This window comes from Mustelus asterias, chromosome 13 (assembly GCF_964213995.1).
Source record: "Mustelus asterias chromosome 13, sMusAst1.hap1.1, whole genome shotgun sequence".
Classification (NCBI taxonomy): domain Eukaryota; kingdom Metazoa; phylum Chordata; class Chondrichthyes; order Carcharhiniformes; family Triakidae; genus Mustelus; species Mustelus asterias.
In genome coordinates, this window is record NC_135813.1 from 86,502,864 (window position 1) to 86,514,611 (window position 11,748).

The 11,748-nt window shown below is 41.7% G+C and overlaps 1 protein-coding gene across 12 annotated transcripts in view; it reads left to right on the forward strand.

Moving 5' to 3' along the window:
* fbrsl1 (fibrosin-like 1) overlaps window positions 1-2,929 on the forward strand; it is an 856,957-nt gene extending 854,028 nt beyond the window's left edge. For all 12 annotated transcript variants that reach the window (XM_078227185.1, XM_078227177.1, XM_078227182.1 and 9 more), the window contains one exon: window positions 290-2,929. In XM_078227185.1, coding sequence (XP_078083311.1) covers window positions 290-1,520 — 1,231 coding nt within the window. In that variant the 3' untranslated portion in view covers window positions 1,521-2,929. The remainder of the gene's footprint in view (window positions 1-289) is intronic.
* Window positions 2,930-11,748: the final 8,819 nt, after the last annotated feature.

Consider the following 11,748-nt stretch of genomic DNA (forward strand, 5'->3'; position numbering starts at 1 on the left):
TATTTGAGAGTTTTAGGCTATGCATAATTGTTTGAAGAAAAGCTTCAGTCTGGGATATGCGGCTGTCCATCAGCATCTGTGAAAAGAAAGGACAGTTTAACAATCTGAAGGGACTGCAGCGAGTGTTTGTGCTGACTGACCTGTTGGATATTTCCAGCCTTTTATATGAAAGATAACTTGTCTGAAAACCTTCCAGAATTTCCAAACTCTCAACTAAATTTGAATAACCAAATCACTAGATTTTGTTTTCAACAATACCACATTTTTAAAATAATTTGTGTTTTTCCAGGGATGGAGTGGAGAAAAACAGGCACTCCAACCGGTCGTCACCAGCATCTGCCCCTGTCAACCATCAAATCAACAATCTCATCCATAACAACAGCCGTAGCACTAATGACCCAAACAGACATCACAGCAGCACTGAGCGAGATCGGTCAAAGGAGCTGGAGAGAGATCACACGGACCCAATGAGGGAGTTACCTGGCACTGAACATAAAATCAAGGAGAACCGGTCACCAATAAAGGAAGGACAGAGCCATGAGAGGCGGCTTCCAGAAGACAATACAAAGCCAGTTGTGAGACCCACTTCTCCATACAGTAGAGCTGTGCTGAGTGAAAGCATGAAGCTCAGCAATTCACTGAGCAAAGACAGCGAAAGGAAGTCCGAGCCCTCCTGTGACCTTCAGAAAATAAAAAATGACATAAAGATTAAAGAGGAAAGAAAGGAGGATAATGAGGTGATGGTGATAGGTTCGGACTCATCGCAGCATCCCAGAAGCAATGAGCCACCTCACCACACGTCTATCCACGGACTCCCACTGGGTCATTCTGTGGGCCCTATGCCTATTACAATGAGCAGCATCCACCAGATGAACAACATGAATGTGCTTGACCGTGCTCGGATGGTGACACCTTTCATAGGCATGAACCCGCTGGCGGGAAGAGAGCGACTGCCCCACCCTGGATTCTCTTGGGATCCTGTCCGGGATCCTTTACGAGATGCGTACCGGAGTTTTGACTTGCACCGGAGAATGGAGTTCCCTCTACGCACAGATTCCATGCACAGGTTCCCAACACCGGCTGGTTTCTATGAGCACGACCGGTCGTATAGAGACAGGGAGCCTCACGACTACAACCATGAGCACGTCCTGGAGGTCAGGCGTGAGCAGGAGCGCTTACGGCACACGGATGAAAGAGAACGCTTGCATCTACGGGAAGAGTTTGACCGTGCCAGGTTGCATGCCTTGCATACTTCAGCCATGGACAGTCACTTGGCACATGTACCATCCTTTATGCCTCATTTAAGCGGAATGCACTATCCGAGGTTAAGTCCATCCACTGCCAATCACAATGGTATTTTGAACAGGACCCCACCAACTGCAGCATTGAGTGCGCCACCACCTCTGGTACCAGCAGGCAGTGCACGGTCTGTGTCTCCCCGGAGGACTACCCCACTCACTAACTCAGAGCCTCGGGACTACTCCCCTTCTCGTAATCCCAAAGAAGTTGAGGCGAGGTAGTTCTTGGACTTGATGAGAGAGATGTCCTGTGTACGAGATCCTTTGATTTAAAATGCACTGCAACAAGAAGAGAACGCTGTAAATTTATAGAATTGAAGCACAGTGGGGGAGGGTTAAAAAGTCTGAACTTTGATACCAGAAGATTGCTTATAATTGGAATTAATATATTATCAATTATAAATCTCTAGATTTCTTTGTGCAGAGAATTCTGAAATCATGTTTGTACATTTTTCCAATATTTGAAATCTAATTTGTATGAATTTGTAATTTTTTGTTTCACTTTAATTTGTTTGCTTTTAAGTTTTATGTTCTGTTTTCGAGCAGTTACAGGCCTCAAACTATTTTAATAATACCCAGAGTTTGCTATTGATATTATTTATCGAGATATCAATTTACAATGAATCCACTGTGAGGTTTCACACTGAGGCCAAAAAAATGACTTTCCTTTATTTGGTTCCCAAAAATGTCTGTGTACTCTGAGAAATGTACAAATCTGAATTTGTTTTGCCTTATTAACAAATACAAGATATGCAGAAGAGGTCCCTGTGGTTCCTGTACAAATGTAAATACTCTGTTGATACTCAGAACATGCTAATTAAATTCTTTACTTAGGTAGCCTTTATAAAGGGTTTCTGAAACCAGAACAGCTCACTGGATATTTGTAGCACAGTTATTCCTATAGTGTCACGTGGAGGTGTGCTTGAAGCTCAGTTTCAGAGAAGCATATTCAATTCAACTATGCAAGAACCGCAGGCAGGTCTTTCACAAAGGCTGTACATCCAAGCTAATGGCAACACACAGTGGGGGAAACACCGCTGTGTGCAACAGGGGGGACAAAAATGCAAATCCATTAAGAGACACGGAACAGACTGCATTTACAAGAGAGGGAGAGAAAAAAAAACTGTTGGACCAATGAGGCACCCAGTTCAGAGAGAGGTTTTATTTCTCAATCCATAACGCAGACAGTAATGATAAACATTGTATTGGGCAGAAATTCTTAGTGGCTGGCAAGGACATTCAGTGTGGACCTTGTGTAATTGTGCAGTGTTTTTATGGAATCTGTATACAAGACAAAGTAGTATTTTAGGATCAAAAATCTCATGGTAACATTTCTGATAAAATACTGTTAGCAATTAAGTCCTTAAACAGATGTTTCTTGCAGTGTGGTTCAGGCTGAACTACTCTACATGACTCTTTATTTCTTGGTCATATGTAAATTTTGCCATGTTTTACTTGCTGGACAAAAAAAGCAGCATCTGTGTTTATATATCTGGGCTTTTACTCTGTAGTTACTTCATACATCAGCTGCCATTTCCTCCTTTCTGCTCTGTACTTTGGTTTCTGTATTTTAAACAGACTTGATTCCTGTAGATCAATGAGACAAATACAGCATTGATTTTGAGACAAAATGGTTGTTTGTTTGTTGTGTCAGAGATTGTACCAATTGATCTGTTTAACACCACCACCTTGTGAGCTGTTGATTCAAAATTGTTTTGACAATCCCCGCAAGTGATTCTGTCTGCCTGTGGCAATCTTTTTCTTTTAATATTCAGCTGAGGAATATATCTGCCGGTGGTTACAATACAGACTCATGAGTGGGGGGGGAGGGAGGAAAAAAAGCCCTCATCAGTAATGCTGGCTCTTTGTTTCACTGTTCACTCCATATGCGGGGGGAAAAAAAGTCGTATTGAATTTGCAGTTTCTCACCCTGTTTGACTTATTGTAAGACATAATATATTGTGAATCTCGCCGCAATTCTCTCAGCGCGACTTACAATAGGTCTGATCATCCATCTAAGTAAGAAGTCTCACAACACTAGGTTAAAGTCCAACAGGTTTATTTGGTAGCAAAAGCCACTAGCTTTCGGAGCGCTGCCCCTTCATCAGGTAAGTGGGAGTTCTGTTCACAAACAGGGCATATAAAGACACAAACTCAATTTACAAAATAATGGTTGGAATGCGAGTCTTTACAGGTCATCAAGTCTTAAAGGTACAGACAATGTGAGTGGAGAGTGGGCTAAGCACAGGTTAAAGAGATGTGTATTGTCTCCAGCCAGGATAGTTAGTGAGATTTTGCAAGCCCAGGCAAGTCGTGGGAGTTGCAGATAGTGTGACATGAACCCAAGATCCCGGTTGAGGCCGTCCTCATGTGTGCGGAACTTGGCTCTCAGTCTCTGCTCAGCGACTCTGCGTTGTCGTGTGCAGCAGAGACTGATAGCCAAGTTCCGCACACATGAGGACGGCCTCAACCATGATCTTGGGTTCACGTCACACTATCTGCAACTCCCACGACTTGCCTGGGCTTGCAAAATCTCACTAACTATCCTGGCTGGAGACAATACACATCTCTTTAACCTGTGCTTACCCTCTCTCCACTTACTTTGTACCTTTAAGACTTGATTACCTGTAAAGACTCGCATTCCAACCATTATTTTGTAAATTGAGTTTGTGTCTTTATATGCCCTGTTTGTGAACAGAACTCCCACTTACCTGACGAAGGAGCAGCGCTCCGAAAGCTAGTGGCTTTTGCTACCAAATAAACCTGTTGGACTTTAACCTGCTGTTGTGAGACTTCTTACTGTGTTTACCCCAGTCCAACGCCGGCATCTCCACATCATGACATCCATCTAACCCACGGCAAGTTTATAAGGTAAATGTGTGAAGTGCTCACCCATCCATTGTTTCATTCTTCTCAGCATTCACATCGATTCTCATGTTATGGACATATTTATACCAAGGCTCCTTTCCCCTTCACCCTGTTTAAAAACAAGCATCTGGTCATTTCCTTTTTTGAAAGTTAAAACCAAGCCTCTATTCCCCAAGTGAAGAGACGATCCCCTCTAACGTATTGTGGGGTAATTGCTTGTAATTTTGGTGTTTTTGAAATTTTGATAAGAAGGGTTTTCCTGTTTACAAAGAATGTTTATTTGCATCACACTGACAACATCACATTTAACAGCCTGAAATATGGAACCCCAGTAGCACAGCTACTGAAGACAATCAGCTTATGAGTCATCGAGACTTCAAATTTCATCCACATTCTATGCTGAATTGGCTGATCTAAACCAGCCAAGGATTGCTGCAATTGGTCTCCATCCTCCTGGGTTAAAGACAAACAGAAGACACCAATTTAAGTGGTTGGCAAAAGAACCAACAGCGACAGGAGGAAAAGTGTTTTTACACACCAAGTGGTCAGAGTCTGGACTGCATTCCTGAGTGTGTGATGGAGGCAGGAACAATTGGGCCTTCAACAGGACAGTGGGACTAGCTGAGTTAATCCTGCATCGAACCAGCACAGAAGTGATGTACCCAGTCAAGATTATCACCAGAAGAATCATTACTCATGTTCCCATCTTATGTAGTCATGAATTGTGCTTCAGAACAAAGTTGAGACACTTTCAAATATTTGCAATACATTATCTTGATACATCAAAGGAAAAATTGCACATTAAGTGTCAAACCTTAGGAACTGCACTTGTCATGTGTGAACAGACGCTCATTAAAACAAGATGCAACTCTGTGAATCTATGAACAAAAATTAGACTTGGAAACCTAACATTCTGAAACTTCTCAACTTTAGATTTCACTCTACATTTAAACATTGCAATATCTCACTTGAACATAGCAGAATATAGGCAGGATGTTTTTCAGCACATCTCTTCAAACTTAATAATTAAAGTGCTTTAACTTACTTCAGTGTTATCTGTACTTGGCCTACAGAGAGCAGGAACACAGAGGAGGCAGCGGTACTAGTAATTCAGAGACCCAGGGTAATGCTCTGGGGACACGGGTTCAAATCCCACCACAGCAGATGGTGAAATTTGAATTCACTAAAAATCTGGAATTAAAAAATCACCGACCGTGAAACCATTTGTTGATTATGGTAAAAACCCATCACTGATGTTCCTTAAGAAAGGAAGTCTTGTCATCTTTACTCAATCTGGCCTAGATGTGACTCCAGATCCACAGCAATGTGATTGACTCTTCTAAATGGCCTAACAATTAAGTTCAAGGGCAATTGGGGATGGGCAATAAAATGCTGGTCCAGCCAGTGATACTCTTATCTCTCTTGAAAGAATGGTAAGAAAATCACTTTTCTGATCAGTAGCAAGGCTTGGTTTCAGTCAAGATGCCCATTTAAATGTAAGCTGCTTTCAGTCGTCTGAGTCACGTTTACCTTTCAATTTATAACAGTGAAAAAATTATAGCACAGAATGAAGCCATTCATCCCATCAAACCTTTCCTCATTCTTTAACTGAAGTTGAACACAATCCCATTGACCTCTTTCTCCATATCCTTTAATGATCACATATTTACCAATTCCTTTTTAAAATAATAGTGGATCTGCCTCAGTAGCTCCTTGTAATTAATTACAGGTTCTATTTTTTTTAAAATGTACCTTGTGTCTTTGTTCTTTCAATAAAATTATTGTCATATAGTACAAAAGTGGCCCTTTGGCTCATCAAGCCTGCACTGACAGAACTACACTGGCCAGCAGTGCCAGATTTAGACTTGGTGAGGCCCTAAGCTATATAAAGCTTGGGGGGGCCCCTTGTTAAAAAGTTACACCGAAAGATCTCACAAAGGTGCGTACCAAAACAGGACCTTGGGTCGCCGCAAAATAATTGAAAACATACTTATGCCTTTTAATTATTTAATAGCAAGGTATTTAAAGTGAAAAATACAAATTATTTTCAAATGAATGCATTTACTGATTACATAGTTGATGTTGAAAAGAGCTTGCAGACAAAGCAGTAAACATGTTGGAGAGTGCACTAGCCATTCCCGACCGTATATTTCACAATTAACTTTTCTGGACTGGAAAAGGCCTTTTGAACAATATCTATCTTGATTTTTGAATGACCGCTTTGAGTTTTCAAATGGGCCGTTCCAGTGTTGATACTCTGAAGGACCCTTAAGGATCCAGTATGAGAGTTCATCCTCGGTTAAGACACCCCATTGACCTACATCATTGAGTTTCGTGAATTTTGTTGTTTCAACTGTGGATGTCGGCTCTGCAACGCACACATTTGCATCACTTCCAGTGTTTTCCTCAGCTGAGATTCCAGACTCTGTTGTCTCAGTAGCAGAGGCGCTAGGCTGTGGTTGTTTTGGACTTTGCTGATCACCTTGGGTTTGTGGATCCTTATCTGTTTCTGGAATAAAGTAAGTCAACTTTTGGTAATTTTTTGAGTTGCTCTTCAAGCTGGTGCTTTCTTTTTCTTTTCTGGTATCCACTCTTAAATGTTCTCTTCATTGTAAACCTTCTGAAATTTTGTGAGGCCCCTGCAGATTGTGAGGCCCTAAGCTGTAGCTTGTTTAGCTAATGCCTAAATCCGGCACTGCTGGCCAGTAGCTACCAACTTGTTCACTAATGGGAGCAATCATTACAATTTTAAATCTCAATAAGATCCTCTTTAACTATTCCACTGAACAGATAAAATTTATCAAATCGTTGTCCATAACTATAACCTCAATGTTTTACCTCCAGTAATAACTCTTATATATTCCCCTCAGCTGCTCACCAACCTCTTGTTAAAAGCAACCAAAATATTTTTAACTGAAATATTCTCATTCTCAATTTGCCATTTCTCAAAAATCAAGTGGAACAGAAAATGCTGGAAACACTCAGCAGATGAGGCCAATGATGAACATAGAACAGGCCCTTCGGCCCATCATGTGTAGGTCAGGTGGATTGGCCATGCTAAATTGCCCCTTCGTGTCCCAAGATATATAGGTTAGCGGGGTAAATATGTGGGATTACAGTGTAAACCTGGGTAAAAGTCAATGCAGACTTGATGGGCATAATGGCCTCCTATACTGGGAGGATTCTACAATCAGGCAGTCTATGAGGTGGGAAACAGCAATTCTCCATTTTTGAGGAGACCAAACACAGACCAGGTAACTTTTACTGAACACCTCCATCCTTTCTAGAAATCCCTCCCTAAGCTTCCTGTCGCACTTTGTCTTCAGCCTTCTCTATTACAACGGGAGTTAATTTTAATATATTAATGAAATGACACACTTCTCGACACCTAAACAGTGCTGTAAAAATATTCCGTCCTCTAAATGTTCAGGGTGACTGCAAGGTACATTCCTTAATAATGGTGCTTTTTTGTTTTAAATCGAGAGTCAGCAGTTCCCCAGCACCCATCCAAAGTGGCTATGCATCATGTCTGTGCTTAATGTGGATTATTTACCTTCAATTACTTCACACTGGTTCATGTTCCAGCACAGGTTTCTCTACTTATCGACACTAAGAAAACGTGCAGAACAAAAGAAAGACTTGCATTTCTATTGCATCTTCCACAACCTTGGGACACCTCACAATGCTTTACAACTAATGAAGTACTTTGGAAGTATCTATTGTAATATGGGAAACCTGAGGCTAAATGACTAAAATTGATTTATTGCAGCTGAATTTTTCTAAAATCTCATCTTGTCTATTTGCCCAGCTGGATAGACAGAGAGAGGCCATTAAGGTTTTATTCTTTGCTGTGATCTCCAAAGGGGCTATCCAATTGCAAGTCAAAGCCTAAAGCAGTGAGTGGACTTCTCCTTTCCCAAGGGGATTAGTCCCATCATGCAGGAATGTGCTTTTGACCAATCAATTTTCACGCAGCTTTGATGGGAGCCTTGGTGAAACCCATCATCTAAATCCTCCCAACTTGGCGAGTGGTATTCATGCATTTGTCTCCTCAAAAATGGAGAATTGCTGTTTCCCACCTCATAGACTGCCTGATTGTAGAATCCTCCCAGTATAGGAGGCCATTATGCCCATCAAGTCTGCACTGACTTTTACCCAGGTTTACACTGTAATTCCAATCTAACATTTTTTAAATGCTTGTAACCAGACCGGAAGAACGTTTTACTGTTCTGATAGAGGACATGAAATCTTCCATGTCCATCTCAACCAACAATGCCAGAAAGGATCTCAATTCTATGCAAAGGACAGCACAAGGCAGCATTTAGTGCTCAGAGCAGTCAGTGGTACTTGCACATAAAATGCAGATTTTGTTAGAATTGGGTAGAGACGATATGCTGAGTATCAGAATGAAAATCCATCAAGATAATACTGAATTGATGGGAAACACAATTTAAGACTTGGTTTTCAGAGGAGAGGCCCAGTTTATCCATCAAGGTCGTATATTCACATTTACAACCACAGCGCAAACAACTTCTGTAAGACTAAGATTCACTTTCTACTCCATCTTCCTCCATACATTTCACACCAATACTATATATTATTTTTATAGCAATATATTTCATTCTCTTGTGTACAGCTTAATGAATTGTGCCTGAGCTGTCCCATCAATGTGCACTGAAGCTTCAGTTTGATTTTACTAATACCAGGTAACAAATTTATTGATGCAATTTATGAGTACGAAAAGAGAAGTTTTCTCTTACTATGTACAAAGTTTGCTTGCAGAATCGACAACATTCATGCATTTGTCTGACACACTGAATAATAAATATGAGCATTTCATTATTTTAGCAACACTGAAATCAAAAAAGACGTATCTCTAATAAATCAACAATTTGCATTTGAATGGCACCTTTATCACAGAAAAAAGTATCCCAAGGTTAATAGGAATTAACGAATGTGCAGCCAAAGACGGAGATATTAGGAGGGGAAACGGAAGGTTTGACTGAAGAGGTGGGTTTGAAGCACTGTCTTAATGAAGGGCAAGGAGATAGATGGAGAGGTTTGGAGATGAAATTTCAAAACCAACGGCTGATTGTAAAAGAGACCCATTCCTTTAATTTTGGAATTTTACCCTGTGTTAATGTCAATCTTAAATTAGCTATAAAGTAGCTTCAATTAATTGATCCATTTAATACATCAACTTGTATTTTTATAATGTCTTTAACATAGTAAAATGCCCCGAGGCCCTTCTCAACATCATTATCAAAGGTGTACGATTCAAGAATCGTCTTGAAACAGGAGACATAGATTGGGGAGAGGTTTGGGGAGGGAATTCCAGAGCTTGCAGTCCAAGCAGCTGAGACACAGTCCCCAATGATGGTGCAAAGGAAATCAAAGTTCCACAAGAGGCCAGAATTGGAGGAATATGGAGATTGCTAAGAGTTGTTGGTTACAGAGTGGGAGAGATAAAGTTCTGAAGAAAAGTCATGTTGAACTCGATGTTAACTTTTTTTTCTCTCTCCACAGATGTTACCAGACCTGCTGAGCTTTTCCAGCACTTTCTGCTTTTATTATCGGGAGAAATGCAACCATGGGGTATCCCTACATTGCAAAAGGAGGCCATTCAGCCCATTGAGCCTGCAACAAGAGCAATTCAACCCAAGATATATACCCATAACCCCATGTATTTACCCTGCTAATCCCTCTGACACTAAGGGGCAATTTAGCATAGCCATTCCACCTAACCCACGCATCTTTGGACTGTGGGAGAAAACCCACGTAGACGGGGAGAACGTGCAAACTCCAGACAGACAGTCAACCGAGGCTGGAATTGAATCCGGGTCCCTGGCGCTGAGGGGCAGCAATGCTAACCACTGTGCCATATAAATGATCATTTTAAAATCGTGATGTTATTTAACATGGAGGTAATGTAGATCAACGAGTACAGGATGATGGGTAAATAGGAATTCTATGAGTCAAGGCACAAGCAGAAAGTTCACAGAAGGTACAACAATGGGAGACTGGGACTGGCCAGGAGTGTCAGGTGTAGAAATAATAAAGGTATGAATCAGGGTTTTGGCAGCAAGTCGGGTGAGGCAGAGCCTGAGATAGGTAATGTTCCAGAGGTGGCAATAAGTGGTCCTTATGGCACAAGCTGGGCGGCACAGTGACACATGGGTGGCACAGTGCCTCACAGCGCCAGGGACCCAGGTTCGATTCCCGGTTTGGGACACTGTCTGTGCAGAGTCTGTACATTCTCCCCGTGTCTGCGTGAGTTTCCTCCGGGTGCTCCGGTTTCCTCCCACAATCCAAAAGACGTGCTAGTTGGGGGCGTTGGCCCTGCTAAATTCTACCTCAGTGTACCCGAACAGGCATTGGAGTGTGGCGACTAGGGGATTTTCACAGTAACTGCATTGCAGTGTTAATATAAAACCTACTTGTGACACTAATAAATAAACTTTAACTTTACTTTAGAACTGTGTTCGGAAGGTCAGTTCAGGGTCAAAGATTTTGCCAAGGTTGTGAACCAAGTGACAAAAGTCCCACTCAGTTTGATAACTGGAATAATGGAGGAGGATGGAGTGGTCAGCAGTGTAAAAAGGTGCAGAAGGGTTTTGGAGCCTGTTCCAGTGGAGAAGTGTCTGGTTTTGTTTCCCATTGCTTTCTCCAGCTGTGAAGAGAAGCTTGGTTTCATGTACAGGTGACTTGTTAACTCCCTCAGGTCAACAGTGCACAGTCACCAATTATGGGAGTTATTGTGGTAAAGACCTGACTTCAACACAACAGGAGAGCAGATTTCGCAGCACAAACCCAATCTTATCACATCTCGAGGACAGTGTCTTAAGGCACATCATCTTGCCATTTTAAACTTAAAGCTTTCTCTGAAATGGGTTAGGTTGGCACAGGTGAGCATGGGATTATGGACAAGAATAAAGCGTTACATTTTATTACAACTGATGCCAGTGAAGACTTTTATGTTTGTATCTGTCTGATATAATGTTGGTGAGTGTGACAAAAAATTATTGCAATGGCACAGAAATTCTCCTTAAAATGCTTCCTGAGGGCGCCTTGGTGACATAGTGGTTAGCACTGCTGCGCCTCATTGCCAGGGACCCAGGTTTGATTCCTGGTTTGGGTCACTGTCTGTGCGGAGTTTGCACGTTCTCCCCGTGTCTGCGTGGGTTTCCTCCGGGTGCTCCGGTTTCCTCGTACAGTCTGAAAGACGTGCTGGTTAGGTGCATTGGCCGTGCTAAATTCTTCCTCTGTGTACCCGAACGGGTGCCGGAGTGTGGTGACGAGGGGATTTTCACAGTAACTTCATTGCAGTGTTAATGTAAGCCTACTTGTGACACGAATAAATAAACTTTAAAACTTTAGAATAATGTGTGGTTTAACAAGGCCAGAAGAGAGACAATGAAATCTTAGTAGTTATGTGAGATTCATTGATTAAACTCATGCCCAGCAGTTCATATAAAGCCAGCAGAAGATTGAACAGTTCTGATAGTGGAACAGAATTATTGTTTTCAACACTCTCTTCACCAGGTCTGGTGGTCTAAATACCTCTTATCGCAAGAAACCAGTT